Source organism: Vulpes lagopus, chromosome 7, assembly GCF_018345385.1.
Source record: "Vulpes lagopus strain Blue_001 chromosome 7, ASM1834538v1, whole genome shotgun sequence".
Taxonomy (NCBI): Eukaryota; Metazoa; Chordata; class Mammalia; order Carnivora; family Canidae; genus Vulpes; species Vulpes lagopus.
In genome coordinates, this window is record NC_054830.1 from 68,536,016 (window position 1) to 68,555,118 (window position 19,103).

General features: G+C 43.3%; 1 protein-coding gene across 3 annotated transcripts in view; it reads left to right on the forward strand.

Moving 5' to 3' along the window:
* The first annotated feature begins 279 nt into the window (after positions 1-279).
* TMEM245 (transmembrane protein 245) overlaps positions 280-19,103 on the forward strand; it is a 102,619-nt gene continuing 83,795 nt past the window's right edge. For all 3 annotated transcript variants that reach the window (XM_041762631.1, XM_041762632.1, XM_041762634.1), the window contains exons 1-3: positions 280-984; positions 14,261-14,378; positions 15,951-16,052. In XM_041762631.1, coding sequence (XP_041618565.1) covers positions 412-984; positions 14,261-14,378; positions 15,951-16,052 — 793 coding nt within the window. In that variant the 5' untranslated portion in view covers positions 280-411. The remainder of the gene's footprint in view (positions 985-14,260; positions 14,379-15,950; positions 16,053-19,103) is intronic.

Here is a 19,103-nt window from a genome sequence, read left to right on the forward strand (position 1 = left end):
GCGGGGATCCGTCTTTCGTAAGTACCCCCCCTACCCCCACCCCGGGATCCCGAGGCACAGCCTGGAGTCCCAGTCTACGAATGCAGGGCGCCCCTTTTGGAATTCCGCCTCCTGAAAAGTTGAGTTTACCCCACGGGCGAAGGGGCGTCTTTACCCGCCCCGCCCCGCCCCGCCCCGCATCTTGGAAGATGTTGAGCCCCGAAACCTGTTACCTGGCTCCGCGGGAACCAATGGGCGAGGGAGCGCTGTCCCCACTCTCTGGGAGTTGTAGTTCCCGGTGGGTCTCGTGCGCGCTCCGTGCGCAGCGGGGAACTACGACGTCCACAATGCCGCGCGCCGCGCCTGGCCTCGCTCCCGTGCCTCCCGCTCCGCTTCCCGGCACCGCCTCTCGGCGGCCGCAGCTGGGGCGCTATGGCCGACGGCGCCGGCCCCGCAGAGGCGCCCAGTCCGAGGGGCTCCCCGGGCCGGGCGCCCCGGGTCCCGCGCGCGGGCGGCGGCGGCGGCGGGGAGCCCCCGAGGACGCCGGCGCTGGCGCTGCGCTTCGACAAGCCCATCAAGCAGGCCTTCTACAACACGGGGGCCGTGCTGTTCGTGTGCCTGTGCTGCGGCGCCGCCGTGCTCGTCTACTTCATCCTGGAGGCCTTCCTGCGGCCGCTGCTCTGGGCCGTGCTGTGCGGCACCTTCCTGCACCCCTTCAAGAGCTCCCTGACGCGCCTGGGCCGCCACTGGCTGCAGCGCCTGCACCGCGCGCACACGCCCATCGTGCTGGCCGCGCTGCTGCTGCCGCTCTGCTTCGCCGACTACGGCGTCGAGGCCCTGGGCGAGCAGGCGCTGCGCCGCCGCCGCCTGCTGCTGCTGCTGGGCGCCGGCGGCCCGCTCCTCTACGGCCTCTACAGCCTGGGCAGCTACCTGGGCGTGCAGGTGCTGCTGGCCTACGCCGGCGCGCTCATCTGCCGCGGGCTGGACTACTTCAGCAGCCTGTGGGTGAGTAAGCGGCGGCCCGGGCCCCGCGGCACCCCGCGGCACCCCGCGGAGCTCCCGGGGGTGCCGGCCCGCAGCGCCGCCTCCCCGGTGCGGGGACCGTCGGAAAAGCCTGCGCCCTCCTCCCCGTGCACCCGCGGAGCGTGGCCGCTTCCTTCCAGGCAGAGCCTCCCCTGTCCCCCACCCCCCCCGTGCAGGGACCGTCGGAAAAGCCTGCGCCCTCCTCCCCGTGCACCCGCGGAGCGTGGCCCGCTTCCTTCCAGGCAGAGCCTCCCCTGTCCCCCCCCGCCCCCCCCCGTGCAGGGACCGTCGGAAAAGCCTGCGCCCTCCTCCCCGTGCACCCGCGGAGCGTGGCCGCTTCCTTCCAGGCAGAGCCTCCCCTGTCCGCCCCCCCCCCCTCCCCCGTGCAGGGACCGTCGGAAAAGCCTGCGCCCTCCTCCCCGTGCACCCGCGGAGCGTGGCCCGCTTCCTTCCAGGCAGAGCCTCCCCTGTCCCCCACCCCCCCCGTGCAGGGACCGTCGGAAAAGCCTGCGCCCTCCTCCCCGTGCACCTGCGGAGCGTGGCCCGCTTCCTTCCAGGCAGAGCCTCCCCTGTCCGCCCCCCCCCCCCCCCGTGCAGGGACCGTCGGAAAAGCCTGCGCCCTCCTCCCCGTGCACCCGCGGAGCGTGGCCGCTTCCTTCCAGGCAGAGCCTCCCCTGTCCGCCCCCCCCCCCCCCCGTGCAGGGACCGTCGGAAAAGCCTGCGCCCTCCTCCCCGTGCACCCGCGGAGCGTGGCCGCTTCCTTCCAGGCAGAGCCTCCCCTGTCCGCCCCCCCCCCTCCCCCGTGCAGGGACCGTCGGAAAAGCCTGCGCCCTCCTCCCCGTGCACCCGCGGAGCGTGGCCCGCTTCCTTCCACGCAGAGCCTCCCCTGTCCCCCACCCCCCCGTGCAGGGACCGTCGGAAAAGCCTGCGCCCTCCTCCCCGTGCACCTGCCGAGCGTGGCCCGCTTCCTTCCAGGCAGAGCCTCCCCTGTCCGCTGCCCCTATCGTAATAATAGACCCCCCCCCCTTGGGGGGTCGTGTCCCCCACGTTGGGAGTCGCAGTTCAGCTTGGCAGGTGGACTTGGTTGGACTTGCCCCTGGTCGGAGGAGGCGGAGGGTGGTTGGTGGCGCCGGCCGTCTTTCATCTTTCGTGCCCATGTGGGTTCTTTTTCTGGACGGCAGAGAGGGACCGACCTTACAGACCTTAGTCCAGCTTGTCATTCTGCAGGTTGGAGAGCTCACTTCTTACCAGACTAGGGCTGGTTAGTGGCAGAGAAGGCCCGGCTTGGCTCCAGTTTCTCGAGTCCTAAAATGAACCTTGCTTCAAAGGCCCGTGCGGCTTCTGAGTTCAGGTGACTTTTAGTTTGTGGGAGGCGCCCAGGTCTGCTCCACGCCGCACTCTACGTCTTGGGAACCACCTGTGGAGGGAAGGCTGTACCACAGTCCCTCGCCTCCTGCTTGGATGCCTGGAGCACACTGGGTGAAGGAGACGTAGATTTGTGATTCTTGGATCACCCTGAGCTTATTCTTAGAAAATTAGGGAGCTTTAGAATGGGAAGGGATTTTTTTTTTAAAAGATTTTATTTATTCATGAGAGACACAGAGAGGCAGAGACATAGGCAGGGAGAGAAGCAGGCTCCATGCAGGGAACCCCACGTGGGACTGGATCCCAGGACCCCGGGATCATGACCTGAGCCAAAGGCAGACACTCAACCACTGAGCCATCCAGGCATCCTGGGAAGGGATTTCAAAGACCATCTGGTGGCACATTTCCTAACTCAGACTAGATACCCAACTGTTTAACTGAAGACTCTTAAAAACGGGTGCATATTTAATGGGTAAGAAGGTTAATTTGTCCATAAACGGTACCATTTAAAAATAATTTCTCACTTTTGTCAGTGGTCAGGGCACTTAGACATCAAGTTCAAAATAATACCCCATATGTGTCAGACAGGGCTTTAACTCGCCAAGGTTATTTGTAGACTCATGATTGATCCCAGAACTCCTGTATTCTCTCTTGCTCTATCATTACCACCTCTCAGTTTCCATTAAAAGATGATCAAACGTGTTAATAGATACTAGGGTTTGTAGGGGTTTATTTATTTATTTATTTATTATTATTTTTTATTTATTTATTTTTTAAAGATTTATTTATCTGAGAGAGAGAGAGAGAGGGCGAGCCCAGAGGGAGAGTGAGATGGAGAAGCAGACTCCCCTCTGAGCGGGGAGCCAGACAGGGGGCTCCATCCCAGGACCCTGAGAATACCACCTGAGCCAAAGGCAGACGAAGGGAGCCACCCTGGTGCCTCTTTGGTAGGAGTTTATTATTTTTATTTATTTATTTTTTAAAGATTTTATTTATTTATGAGAGAGAGACACAAAGAGTCAGAGACAGGCAGAAGGAGAAGCAGGCTCCACGCAGGGAGCCCGACATGGGACTCGATCCTGGGTCCAGGATCAGGACCCGGGCTGCCTTTTGTAGGGGTTTATTTATTTTGTTTTGTTTTGTTTTATTTTATTTTATTTTATATTTTATTTTATTATTTTATGTTTTTTAAAAGATTTTATTTATTTAATCATGAGAGACACACAGAAAGAGAGAGACAGAGGGAGAAGCAGGCTCCACGCAGGGAGCCCGATGTGGGACTCCATCCCAGGTCTCCGGGATCACACCCTGGGCGGAAGGCGGCGCAAAACCGCTGAGCCACCTGGGCTGCCCTCTGTAGGGGTTTAAAAGGAGTAAGATGCACGCGTTGTCTTCAAGGTGTATATAATTATATATGAACAAATTCTCATGCAAAGGACAGACACACATGTCATTACCCACTAGTTATGGGCCAGCAGGATATTGGGGAGTGCCACATTCATAATTTTGGGACGCTGCCTATGTGTGCAACTGCTAAGTGATCAGATAGGCAAGCTTTGGCCTCCAGGTGGCCTGGGCTGTTTCATTTGTGGTAGGTAGGAGGAATGTGGAGTGACCTTTCAACTCCTAGGGCTTGCTGGATTGCCAGGTGGGAGTGATCCTGGAGTTTATGTACTTTTTACTGCCAGATGCCTGCCACTTTTTAGGAGAGGCTTCTTAGGCACAGAGAATGTGATTGTCCCCAAGGCACACCATGTGAAGAAATCTATGGTTGCTTTTCTGGAGTATGCCCCTTCTCCTTTACCCTGTTATTTATTTTTTTTAATAATTTATTTTTTATTGGTGTTCAATTTACCAACATACAGAATAACACCCAGTGCTCATCCCGTCAAGTGCTCCCCTCAGTGCCTGTCACCCATTCACCCCCACCCCCCTCCCTCCTCCTCTTCCACCACCCCTAGTTCATTTCCCAGAGTTAGGAGTCTTTATGTTCTGTCTCCCTTTCTGATATTTCCCACACATTTCTTCTCCCTTCCCTTATATTCCCTTTCACTATTATTTATATTCCCCAAATGAATGAGAACATACAATGTTTGTCCTCCGATTGACTTACTTCACTCAGCACCCTTTACCCTGTTATTTGTACCTTCAGTGCTATTTCTTGTTTCACAGTTCAGTTGATTGACTGCCTCATATAAGGCAGACTGCTGTATGCTGTTAAGAAATATAAACACTATGACTTGATTCCTATCCAAGAAACTCCATCTTGTTGGAGGCAGACACATACATAGTTTCTGCTGACGTTTTGACTGTTGATACTGTAATTTAGTGTAAGTTATTGTAGGCAAGACCAACTAGCTTATCCACCAAACTATAGGAAATTGGAAAATAAAAGCCCTAACATGTGAATAGTGTAACTTCATACTGTAGTAAGAAGTTGGATACATGGGTAAATTAGCAGGATGAATGGAAAGTGGAGCATTTCAGCCAGTTACCCTCAATAAATAGGAGGAGTTTGGTACCAGTGAAGAAGCATCTGTAGCTGAATGTGTGTAGTTTCGTAAATCTTTTTGCAGAGGGGAAACCCGCAGAGAGGCAGAGACACAGGCAGAGGGAGAAGCAGGTTCCATGCAGGCAGCCCGACATGGGACTTGATCCCGGGATTCCGGGATCATGCCCTGGGCCGCAGGCAGGAGCAAAACCACTGAGCCACCTAGGTATCCCAGAAACCCTCATTTTTGTATTTTACTTAAATACCCTAGTTGTAGGTGAATGGAAGAGAAGTTAGGGCCAATATCGATTTCAAGGCAGGAGGCAGGGATTAGGGTGGTCAAGCAATTAATGATTTTTAAAAGGCTTGAACCAGCTCTTTAGTTGGAGTGGAGTACCGGGAAGCAGAGACAGGGAGTCCTCAGCTCTCAGCCAAAAGTGGTGATTAAGCCCTGACCCGAAGCGAAGGAACATCATGTGACCAGGCAAGCGGCCGACTCTAACTTTTCTATCTCATAGTTCACTGTCGGTGTGGTTCTGTGAGCCCAAGCAGGGCTGCCTGGTTTAGGAAAAAGAGTCCGTGTTTTCTAGACAACTTGTATATTTGAGCCTGTGCTGAAGAGGGAGGGTATAGATGGGAAAGGCAGGAACAAAAGCCACAATTAAAGCAAATTCACATTTTGGAGAGCTGACAGTTCATACATTTACGATCCAACTTTTGAGCATCTGTTATGTGCCAGGCACTGGATTAGGTGTTGTCATGAGTATTGTTTTATTCTTACAACTATCCTGTGAAGGAGGGAGGAATTTCGTTGATGCAGAGATTGATCTAGAGATTGATATGTTTATTCTGTTAGTAAAAGGTATCAGCAGTTAAAGTCCTTTTATCATCAGAATATTCTAAGTAACCTTTGATAAGCATTTTTAAGAGTTTTCCCCCATGATATTGTGTTTAAATGTTTTAATTTGACTTATTATTTTATTTTATTTTTTAAAGACTTTATTTATTTATTCATGAGACACAGAGAGAGAGAGGTAGAGACACAGGCAGAGGGAGAAGCAGGCTCCATGTAGGGAGCCCGACGTGGGACTCGATCCCAGGACTCCAAGATCAGGCCCTGGGCTGAAGGCAGCGCTAAACCGCTGAGCCACCCAGGGATCCCCCAACTTTTAAAATAAAAGCTGATTTTACTTATTTGGGAAAAAACATAAAAGAATATCAGGACTGGACTAACCACACATGTTCCCCCAAAAACCCTTGGATTCTAGTCGTCCAGAAACCTTGGTCATCTCTTTTCTTTCTTTATCCTTCTATCTATTCAACTATTTCCATGTCCTGTCCACTTTTTCTTTGTAGTGGCTTCAGTACCTGTATTTTCCTTTGTTGCCAGCTTATCTTTCCAGTTCAATTCTTCTTCACCTCCTCTTTGGGTTTCTTCAGTCTCCTACCACTCTGACCTGCTTACCAGTGAAAGACCAGTCATTTGTGGTTTGAATAATTCTTTTAAACAGTTTCAAATATATTAGAATTTTGTACGGACTTAGTAAGTGATTTCTAAATACTTAAAAAAAAATTACCTGTTGCATCATGCTCACATATGACACAATCCTTGGGGCCCTTGGCATCTTCCTGTGATGTGGAGTTGTCAAGATAAAATTGAAAAGCTTATATCTCCCCCCCCCCCCAACACACACACCCCTTTTCTTTGTTGGGAATGTTTTGATCTTCCTCTCTCTCCTAGTTCAGACATGTTAGAATATTTGGAAACCATTTACAGTTTTTGCAGTAGTGATAGATTTGGTTTCTCCATGGTCCCTGGTCCTACTGTTTTCATTTTACTTTATAAAGAAGTATAAGGTAGAAAGAAAGAATAGTGGCTGAATGGTGAGCAGACTGTAAATTCTATTTATGTGTGTATGTATGTATGTATGTAAGTAAGTAAGTGATCTCTATGCCCAACCTGGGGCTCGAACTCATAACCCTGAGATCAAGTGTCACATGCTCTTCTGACTGAGCCAGCCAGGTGTTCCAAGACTGTAAATTCTAAATTGAACTCTGTCAATAACTTGTTTTGTGACCTTGGAGAGACCAGGGCTCTTCTCTGAGCTACTCAACTCCAGTTATGTGAAATGTGGGGTTGGCTTGGAAGATTTCTAAGGTTCCTTGTGCAGTTCCCAAGTGCTTGTAGGTGCTGCCCAAGAGGCTCTTGGGAGGTGTACATTAGTCAGCCAGCCAGGCCCACTCCAGCCCACTTCTGAACCTTTTCCTATGTGTGTTTTTGCTTGCCTGGCATTGGTAAGGAGGAATATTTCTGATGCTTAGGTTCTTTCTCAAAGACTTTGATTATAAAAGATTTTTAAAAATATTTTATTTATTCATTCAACAGAGAGAACAAAAGCAGGGGGAAAGCAGGAGAGGGAGGAGCAGGCTCTCCACTGAGTGGGGAGCCTGTAGGGGATTCCAGGACCCTAGGATCATGACCTGAGCCAAAGGCAGATGTTTAACCAACTGAGCCACCTAAACGCCCCTGATTATAAGAGATTCTTAATTCTAAGTTGCCACACCACAAAAGAATAGTTTTCAAATTAGAATAAAGCTGTTTTATTTATTTTGTGTGTGTGTGTGGCTGTGTGTGTGTGTGTGTTTTAAAGTTTTATTTATTCATTCGAGAGAGAGGCAGAGACATAGGCAGAGGGAGAATCAGGCTCCCTGCAGTGAACTGTATGTGGGACTTGATCCCAGGACCCCGGATCACGACCTGAGCCAAAGGCAGACACTCAACCACTGGGCCACGTAGGTGCCCCAGAATAAAGCTGTTTTAAAGGAGGGTAAAGTATCTGAAGTGTCCACTGATTGAGATTTGTACATTAGTGCACTTGGGGTTGTATGTCATCTGTGGTTTTATTCTCTCTGTAAAAGACTTAGGAATCTGTTTTGCAAAAACCTGCAGAAGCAAGCAGAATTGTTTTTCTGGTTAATGCCCACATGACAAATACAGCAAGTAGTCTAAAAGGCGAAGTCTACTTATGCATTTGATATTTTATTTAATCAGAAAAGTGTGTGTGGTTAATAAGCCAGATGAAAGGAAAATGAATTGTTTATTTGTAGTGCTAAATAAATATTGGCAGTTTTTACGGGGCATCTGGCATGATATCTATCACACGTTGGTGCTTTAGAGTATTGAATGTACATTTTGAAAAGGATACATTGTTTTAAAGAACATAAATTTGGGAAAGTATGTCCTTTTATATATAAATTGTAGTTCATTGATTTATGACTGGAAGAAAATTCATACTTAAACAGGCTTGCTCGCTCAGAGGCTAAACATAGGGACACAGAGAAATAAAAAAAAAAAAACAACTCTTAAAGACACACTTGTAGGAATCCATCCTAAAAATTACATATGAAATTTAAAACTACAAATCTTTATTTTTTGTAAAATTATTTTAAAGAATATTTAGCAATTTCAGAAATTGATTCAAGTCAAACATGTTTGTTTTATAAGAATCGGTTTAAGCAACACTGAAGTCTGTATGATAAAGTGAATAATTTCTTTGCCACCATTCTCACTGTGTAGATGTTACTGTTGTTAACTGATGAATAGCCTTTTGAATGTATTTGTATGCTTATGTGAACATATAAAGTATAGGGTTTTTGTTTTACAAAACAAAAATGGGTAACATATATAAAATTTTGCAGCTTGCTCTTTATCATTGTATTGTAGACACCTTTCTTTGTTAGCACTTCTAGATAAAATTCTCTTTTTAATAGTATTAGAGTATAAAAAACTTTTTTTCTCAAGATGCCTTTATAAAGTGTTCCTATCAGATTATTGTAACTCAGGTTTTGAATTAGATAAGCTGATAAACATTAGTAATCTGTATAATAATGGTTTAATAAAAATTCTCAAGTGTTTATAAATGGTCATGCTTTTTAAGCTAATATTCTATGAATCTTTTCTGAGGAGATGTTTCAGAATAGTGAAAAAAATTCATAGGTCAAAAGAGGTTTTTTAAGTTAAAAAACATTTGCTATTTATAAAGGTAATAATTTAAAAAATTCAGTACTTGAAGAAAAGCAGAAAGATGCAAATTACCCCCTGAAATCCAACCATCTAGAGATAATATTTTTAAATATTTTGGCGAGTGAGTGTATTTTCACCATTGTAAATTTACACATACAGTATGCATTTATACTGTCATTGAATGTAGATGTATTGTTATGCCCTGAAAATCTGAATAATTATTCCAGTTTTTTGAGGTACCAGTATTTAAAGAGTCCTTTATAAAATGACATTTAGATTGTTATTAGTTTTTTAATATTTTATACTGTTGTAGTGAACATTTTCATATCTGCACAGTCTATAATGCTTCTGTAAACCAAGTTTAGGAGTGGAATTGGGGAGTGTATTTAATGAGTGGTTATTCTTTCTATCTATCTATCTATCTATCTATCTATCTATCTATCTATCTATCTATCTATCATCTATCTATCTGTTTTGAGAGAGAGCATAAGCAGCAAGTGGGGGAGCAGGAGAGGGAGAGAATTGTAAGCAGGCTCCACACCTGGCATGGAGCCCAATGACACTGAGATCATAACCTGAGCCCAAATCAAGAGTTGAGTGTATAACTGACTGAATCACCCAGGCGCCCTTAGTAAGTGGTTGTTTTAAACCAAAATGAGGTTATCGGTGGGTTTCAGGTTTACTAGGTGAAAATATGTGCTTCTCTTTAGACCATGAATTTTCCCTTAAAAAATCTGAAGTATGAAGTCTCTTTTCTCTCTCCATATTTGATACTGATCCTTATAAGTCCAGGCAAAAAACAGAAACTTATTGGAGATCAGTTTAAAAACATCATAGATTTAAAATCTGAAAGGATGTACCTTTTGTGATCCTCTAGGTCAACTTCTCACTGAGAGCAGACTCTCCTGTTTTATCATCCTTGACAGCTTTTGCTTAAATAAAATATTCCATTTTTAGACAGCTGTAGTTTGTTAGAAAAACTTATCCTCCTATTGAGCTGAAATGTGTTGCTTCCTAATTCCCACATACTCCTTCCTGCTCTCAGGACCACAGGGAATTAAGGCAAATTCCTCTTCCAGGAGACATTTTCGCAGCTATTTGAAGATAGCTATCAAATCTTGATATTTCCTTCTTTTTTCTTTCCTTTTTTTTTTTTTTTTAAATTAAAGATTTTACTTATTTATTTGAGAGAGAGAACGAGCAAGCAAGCCTGAGCAGGGAAGAGGGGCAGAGGCAGAGGGAGAAGCAGACTCCCCACTGAGCAGCGAGCCCGATATGGGGCTCCATCCCAGGACCCTGGGATTAAGACCTGAGCTGAAGGCAGTTGTGTAACCGACTGAGCCACTCAGGTGCCCCTTTCCTTCTTTTTTCTAAACAGTTTGTTTCTCCATCTATATTTGTATCTCCTATGTTGTGTTTTCTATTTCCTTTCTCAGTCTGAATTTTATTGCTGTGGTTTGATAGTGCAAAAGTCAATGAAACTATCATTTCCCCTGATATGAGCATTATTAATAGGCACTCACACCATTTATACTCCTGATTCACACTGAACTTCCTATTCAGTACTTGTAGAGTTTTGAACCTACAAGCAGATTTTTGTATCTCTATTAAATTTAGTCTTATGCTAACTTTTTAAAAAAGATTTTATTTATTCATGAGAGAGAGAAAGAGGCAGAGACACAGGCAGAGGGAGAAGCAGGCTCCCTGTAGGAGTCCTTAATGCAGGACTCAATCCTAGGACCTCGGATCACGACCTGAGTTGAAGGCAGATGTTCAACCACTGAGCCACCCTGGCATCCCAAATTTAATCTTATTTTAATTACCTGTTTTCTAGCTTCATGATACTGCTTTTTTTTTTTTTAAGAGTTTATTTATTTATTCATGGGAGAGAGAGAGAGAGAGAGGCAGAGACATAGGCAGAGAGAGAAGCAGGCTCCATGCAGGGAGCCCGATGTGGGACTCGATCCCAGGACCCAAGGATCATGACCTGGGCCAAAGGCAGGCACTCAACCGCTGAGCTATCCAGGCATCCCCAGGATATCATTTTTTTTTTTCCCAGGATATCATTTTGAATCATTATAGTCATCTCAGTTTTTATTGGCTGCTGCCAATTTTGTGTAACCTGGGAATTCAGGTAATAAGCCTTCTAGTCTCTTACCTGAATTACTGACTTAATGTTTCATGGGGTGAGGCTGGTAACCCCTGTTGTGGCATACCCACTGAAAACTGACCATTTGCTAAGGATCGTTTTTTATTTCAACAGTTTGTAGTTGCCAAAAATAGACTGTTTTTATTTTTGCTTGTGAATATTGGGGCAGCTTTTCATTTTAAGTTTTTAGCACCACCCCTTTTTTTTTTCCCCTCACCATTAAGAAAGACTTTGGGGCAGCCCGGGTGGCTCAGTGGTTTGGCGCTGCCTTTAGTCCAGGGCGTGATCCTGGAGACCTGGGATCGAGTCCTATGTCAGGCTTCCTGCTTAGGGCCTGCTTCTCCCACTGCCTGTGTCTCTGCCTCTCTCTCTCTGTCTCTCTGTGCCTCTCATGAATAAATAAATAGAATCTTAAAAAAAATAATAATAAAATAAAGTTGACTCTGGATCCAGATTCCTGGGTTCTAATCATGGCCAGTTTTTAGCTGTGTGACTTTGAGCAGGTCACTTCCCCAAAGTCCCAGTCTCTTTCCTCTGTAAAATGGGGATGGTCATAGTATTTATTTCCTGGAGTTATGAGGGTTTAATGAGTTTATATACATAAAGCATTAGTACAGGTCCTGGTCTGTAGTCAGTGTTACGTAAATGTACTATTTTACTCAGATTTTGTTCTGCGCTCTACAGCCCTACCTCAGATTCTCTGAATTCTCAGGTTAAATGTATGTGGTTCTGCAGGCTTGAACTGCTTTGAAGCAGCTGTGGTCTCACTTCCCATGTGCTCATATATCTGGGGCTTAAGATCTCTTGAATATTTCATCTAATGGCGTTGCTTGAAGAAGAATATTTTAATATCCTTTCCATGATGAAAGAGTTAGTTCTTACTAAAGGCTCTTTTAAAATACAGAAAAAAGTAAAAGGAAAACCAAAATTTCACCACCCCAATATAACTACTAATGTCTTAGCACGTTTCTTTTTCCTCCCGCCATGCAGTGGATACAGTCATGTCATATATATGTGATTTTTTTTTAAATTTTTATTTATTTATGATAGTCACAGAGAGAGAGAGAGAGAGAGAGAGAGAGAGAGAGAGGCAGAGACACAGGCAGAGGGAGAAGCAGGCTCCATGCACTGGGAGCCTGATGTGGGATTCGATCCCGGGTCTCCAGGATCGCGCCCTGGGCCAAAGGCAGGCGCCAAACCGCTGCGCCACCCAGGGATCCCCTCCTAAGGTATTCTTAAAGAAAAAAACAAAATACAAAAATCACATATAGGGGATCCCTGGGTGGCGCAGCGGTTTGGCGCCTGCCTTTGGCCCAGGGCGCGATCCTGGAGACCCAGGATCGAATCCCACGTCGGGCTCCCGGTGCATGGAGCCTGCTTCTCCCTCCACCTCTGCCTCTGCCTCTCTCTCTCTCTCTGTGACTATCATAAATAAATAAAAAAAAAAAAATTAAAAAAAAAAAAAAAGAATACCTTAGGAGTGTTTTTTAAAAATACAGTTTTTGTTTAAAAAGCCTATTTTAATGGATGCATAACATTTTATTGAGTGAATCCTCTGTACTCACTTCCCAGTTGTTGAACTGATTAGGTTATCCACTTTTTATTATTCTAAATTATACTGTGATGAGCTTCTTTATAGCATAAAGGCTTTTTCAGAATTTATTATCATTTAGTAAGTTTCCAAAGCTGAAGTCTCAGGTCAGCAGCTATAAACCTTTTAAGACCAGAAGGCTATTTTATTGATCAGTATTGATCTCCAAATAAAGTAGGAGATAGTTTTTTTCTTCTTCTTTTGTAGTAATCAGTTCCCTTTTCTTCATTCTCTGAATTGTAACAAAGTTTTTTTTTTTTTAATTTGCCTTTCTTCCCCCAAGGTTCAGGTTATTTATTTTTTTTAAAGATTTATTGATTGATTGATTTGAGAGAGCAAGTGAGAGAGAGCAGCACACACAAGCAGGAGGGGCAGAGTGAGAGGGAGAGAGAATTTCAGGCAGATTCTACCCTGAGTGTGGATCCTGATTGTGGGGCTGGATCTCACAACCCTGAGATCATGACCTGAGCCAAAACCAAGATTTAGACGCTTAACCAACTGCACCACCCAGGGGACCCCAGGTTATTTTAATAGGTTCTTGGTGCTCCCATTGTTCTGGGTTATGTATTTCTTCTATCTTTTGTAAGTGTTATTAGAGAGTTTTACGTAGGCTGTGCAGGTGTTTCATTAGCACAGGAGTCCTTTGGATTTAGTGGAAGAAAACTGAGGAGGGGACCTTGGTGGTTCCTCTGTTCTCAGCTCTTGCTGTTTCTTCCTCTGATAGTATTTTTTTTAGCTACACTTCTTGAGCTTTGCACATAATTTGACTGGGGTTAACTAACTCTCTGTGACTTAGATTATTTCATGGGTTACACTTGAGCTGGCTGCCTTCTTGCTAGCTTAAAAAAATTCTTTTCACAGTTAACAAGTGTAGATCATAGGCTGTGATGGAATCTTTTAACCTGATTCTTTTGGAAAAGCTTTCTTTTTTTTTTTAAGATTTATTTATTTTAGAGAGCGAGCAGGAGTGGGAGGGGCAGAGGGAGAGGGAAAATCCCAAGCAGACTCCATGCTGAGCATGGAGCCTGATGCAGGGCTTGATTCCAGGACCCTGAGACTGTGATTTGAGCCAAAACCAAGACTGATGCTCAACTGGCTGCATTCCCAGGTGCCCTGGGAAAGCTTTCTTTTTTGTTGTTGTTCTTTGCTAAATATTAATTTATAGAACTTGAAGAATTCCACCATATTAAGCTCCCGCGTCCATAGCTTAAAAATGAATATTTTATCTTAAGCGTCTTTATACATTCAATAACTTTTGAACTCCAGCATATCCTAAAACCATGTTTTTTTGTTAAGACTATTTTTTTTCTTTTAAGATTTTTATTTCTAAGTAATCTGTACACCCCTTGTGGGGCTCAAGCTCACAACCCTGAGATCCAGAGTCGAACGCTCCATGGACTGAGCAAGCCAGGCACCGCAAGACTATTTAATATCACTACATGCTGGTTTATTTCAAAACTTTGATTTATCGACACAGAAGAGGAAAACCTACACACCTACCATTTAGCACCACCACCTTCATCTTATCTGTGTTGTATCCACAGCTCTCATGCTAACATAGATGTTTGCAGATTCTGTATAATTGTATGTTTATTTCCATGTGTATATATTTACAGCTATGTCTATATTTCATTTAAGATCTGGACGTTGGTAGTTGGCTATGTGTTGACTGTTTCATTCAAGTGGAATGCAAGCACTGAACGCTACTTGAGAGCAGTTTCAATTCCTGTCTGGATTATATTGCTTTTTCATTTAGGTGGGTCCCTTTTTCTAAGAAAGTCTAGCTTAAAATCAGCAGAGGCTGATCATGTGAATCAAAGTGATTTTTTTTTTTTGTAGTGTTATATGTTGCATTTAACCTTCTTTAAAATAATCTTCAGAAAATGTTGTGCTTTAATCCTTAAGCTTTAATACAAATGTTATGTTTTAACATGTCTTTTAATTATATGAGATGTTCATTTTCAGGAGGTCCTTTAAACAGAAATATATCCTAAAAAAATAGAGCACCCTTGAACTATCATGGCCACTTTTTGAGTGTCATACTTAAGGAGGAGATAGATAAGCAGTCAAGTGTGTGAGAAAGGTATGGGAACCAGAGGTATTTACTCAGGATAAGAGAAGGGGCCTGGGCTACATGGGTGGGGAGGTAGTGGAGGGAAGGAAGAGATAAAATGTGGAAGGACTGTCCTGTGAAAGAGCAGTTTAAACATCTTTGTAACCATGAGGGAGAGATGTCAGAGCAGTGAGTTAGCTTCAGAGAGACACAACTGTTCAACGTAAGAACCATCAATGTCAGCTGCTTGAAGGAATAAGTTCCCTGTTACTTGGGACTTTTTACTGTTAGCTGGGTGGCTGCTAGGATGTTGTAGAGTGATTTTTTTTTTTTTGGAGACTCTTTTATTTCCCAATCTTAAGCTTATGGCAACATTAGGTTCTAATTTAAAAACAAAATTCAGGAACCTAGAGCAGTAGTTAGCCTATTTCAAGTAGTTTTTAGAGCTGCTTATTGTTAAACATAAACTAAAAACCAGTTGACTGAAGGTAGGTCTTTGCTTAGAGTATGACATGAAACAATGCATTACTTTCTAGCTTTGCTGATTTGGAATCCTAGAGGAGTAAGTTATATTTTAGCAAGATTCCCTGATGTCTGATGTGACTCATTTTGAATTTGGGGAAGGCAGTGGAGGGAGATAGGTAGTCCATGAGGTTCTAGATCAACTCAGGGAAATGCAGATGCCTACGGATAGGGACCAGATCCTTGGATACTTGTTAGCATTTTTGCTGTATACACTGAGGCTACACTGAAACTTTTTGCAGTGCTCTTTGGGGTCATTTCACCCTTTCTTGAGAGATGGGAGTCCATACCCAGTGGTATTTCCAGGAAATAAAGTCAGGCTCTATGACTTTAGGTTCTATGTTTGATGCAGGTCATTTTGGGGTTAAATGAAAGGTTTGAGTTCAGGATTATCTTCAACACTGGGTATGCATTGGAACAGACTTGATTCCTCAGGTGATAGAAGCCCATTAAGGGTAGACTGGCACATACCCAATGCTTTAGACTAGGGGCCTCAGAACAGGGCTGGATTTACCTAAGAGAAGTCTTGAACTGATGTTTCATCTGTTTTATGGCCTTTAAAAAAATTTTTTCCCCTGTGAAATGATTTTGTTAATGACATCTATGCCAAATTGTTCTGTCAGTCTGTGGAGTCTTGTTTTTTTCAATCTAACCTTTACCTTCAGTCAGTGTTGCTAAGAATAAACTGAGTCTTTCAAAGACAAGTGCTAGATTTTTATCTAACTAAAAATGTTAACTCTTAATAATTTTCAGCATCCCTGGCTGGCTCATGGAGAATTCCTGTATTCCTGGTTATTGTTTTCCTGATGTCTGTGGGCACCCTCTATGAGAAACAGAATGGAAAAGAGTCTTCTGGTAAGAAATAGGGCATTCTATTAATACTCCTTTAAGAAGTATTTGGGAAAGGAGCTTTATTTAAAAAAACATGCAATGGCAAAACTGTTTTAAATCTGTATAAAAATCTGTGGTATTTTCTGAACAAAATAAACATGTTTAAAATATTTTAGGTTTTAAGAATGTGCGTCACTCCCCTTCCCCTCTTTTCCCACCCATTTTTTAAAGATATAATTCACCTAACATAGAATTAACCATTAACTTTTTAAAGGTGGATTTAGTATATTTACCTGTTGTGCAACTACTACGTCCATCTAGTTTTAGGACATTTTCATCACCCCAAAAGGAAATCCTTTACCCATTAAGCAGCTAACCATAAAGTTAGGTTATTTATTTGAGATCTTTTTTCTTTTTCAAAAAGATTTTATTTATTTCTTTGAGAGGGAGAGAGAGCACAAGCAGCAGGGGGGGGGGGAGAGTGAGAGAGAGAGAGGGAAAGAAAAGAAAGAAAAGAAAAGAAAGAAAGAAAAGAAAAGAAAAGGAGAAGCAGACTCCCCAAAGAGCAGGGAGCCTGATGCTGGACTCCATCCCAGGACCCCAGGATCATGACCTGAGCTGAAGGTAGACGCTAAACTGACTGAGCCACCCAGGCTGCCCAAGAGATCTTTTTTTCTTTTCTTTCTTTTTTTTTTTTTTTAAGATTTTATTTTTATTTATTCATAGAGACCAGAGAGAGAGAGAGAGGCAGAGACACAGGCAGAGGGAGAAGCAGGCTCCATGTAGGGAGCCCGACATGGGACTGAAGGTGGCACCAAACCACTGAGCCACCAGGGCTGCCCGAGATCTTTTTTTTTTTTTTTTTTTTTTTAGAATTTTTATTTTTTATTTATGATAGTCACAGAGAGAGAGAGAGAGAGGCAGAAACACAGGCAGAGGGAGGAGAAGCAGGCTCCATGCACCGGGAGCCCGACGTGGGATTCGATCCCGGGTCTCCAGGATGGCGCCCTGGGCCAAAGGAAGGCGCCAAACCGCTGCGCCACCCAGGGATCCCTCTTTTTTCTTAATGTAGGCATTATCATTCTAAATTGTCCTCTTAGAATTGTTTTTCCATCCCATAAATTTCATTTCTTATGTTTCCATTTTCTTTGGGTCACGATACTCTTAGATTTTCTTTTTGAATTTTTCTTTGACACATTGGTTAATCAGAATTGTATTGTTTAATTTCCACATCTTTGTGAGTTTCCCTTTTTTTTTTGTGGCTTGTGATTTTGGTGTCCTATCTAAAAAAACCATTGCCAAATGCAGGGTTGATCTTGTATCCTGCCACTTTGCTGAATTTATTCATAGACTTTAATAGCTATTTGTGGTTTCTGTAGGATCATCTATCTCTAAGATCATGTCATCTGTGAATAGAGATAGTTTTACTTCTTTCTAATTCGAATGTGTTTTTTTTTTTTTTTTTGGCCTGGCTGCCCTGGCTGAAACTTGTAGTACCATGTTGAATACACCATTTTCTCTTAAAAGAGTATTTTTTAAATACCCTGGTTGCATGTGATTTATATCCAGAAATAGTTTGTTAAAGATACAGGTTTCTAATAAGTTGTAAGGCGAGGCGTTGGGTAGTCAGGTATTAATGATCCTCAGATCATCAGACTGGACTTCTCCTTATCCATCCATGTGGAAACAGCTGTGACTGGAGAGGTAGGTCTGAGTAGCACACAGTTTCTACAGCAACTGACATTTATTCCTTCTTTCTGATGAAGTAAAAGCAAATTACTAATTGCAGCAGAATTTTCAAAGAAAAAAATAATTTCTCAGATATTTTGTTATAGTTAGGAAATTAACTTATTTTTTCTATAGTTAGAAAATAAACATTCAAAATCCCACTGTCCACCTAAATGTTAACTAATGCCTTAAGACTTTTATGCCTTCAGACTTTAAAACCCAAGAGAATTGGCTCATAGTGAACATTCTGTTTTGTAATCTACATTTTAAACTATGTCACGAGAACCTTTCTGTGTCCAATATACTTCTACAACATTATTTTTAGCATCTTCATTTTATGCTAATCGCAGGGCTATTTGTGGCACCCTGGTGTTATTATGTACAGCTGCCTCATAGTTTGTGTTTTTGTTTTTGAATTAAATTGCTCTGTTTATTATTTTATATGGAAAGCTTACGTATCCCTTTGATAGTGGAAAATAGGAAAAATTTTATTTTGCTCTTTTTCCAAGTTTTCTTTGCTCCACCTGTCTTCCTGGTCACAATCTGTTAGACTCTATGGTTATATATGAGACTAGTAGAAGTGAATTTCCTGTTTTGACAACAATTGTAGGAAGCTTAGTGGTCACCACTTGTTCCTCTGGATAGCTTTATCTCCCCCCACCTCCTTATTTCTGCTAATAGTGGTGATTCAGATAACTCGGCTTATCCCTCACCCTTCATCCATCACCCCAGGATGGTTTTATTTTTTTGTTTGTCTGGAAAGTTCTCCCTCCCTCCCTCCCTCCCTCCCTCCTTCCTTCTTTCTCTCCTTCCTTCCCTTCCTTCATTGAGGTATATTTGACATATAGGATTATAACAGTTTTAGGTGTATAACAATTATTTAATGCTTGAACTGTACATTGCAAAGTGATTATAAGAAGTCTAGTTAACATCTGTCACCTTATGTAGTTACAAAAAAGATTTCTTGTGATGAGAACTTTGAAGATCTCTCTTAGCAACTCTCAGATATGCAATACAGTATTATTAGCTCTAGACACCATGCTGTACATGACATCTCTAAGACTTATTTTATAATGAAGTTTATATCTTTTGACTCCCTTCACCCATTTTTCTTATCTCCTACCCCCAGCTATGGCAACCACCAATCTGTTCTCTGTATCTATGAGCTTGGTGTGTGTTTGTGTATGTGTTTAAATTTCTACACGTAAGTGAGATCATATGATATTTGTCTTTCTCTGAGTTATTTCACTTAGCATAATGCTCTCAAGGTCCATCCACACTGTTGCAAATGGCAAGGTTTTCTTCTTTTTTTTTGGCTGAATAATATTCCATTGTGCACACACACCA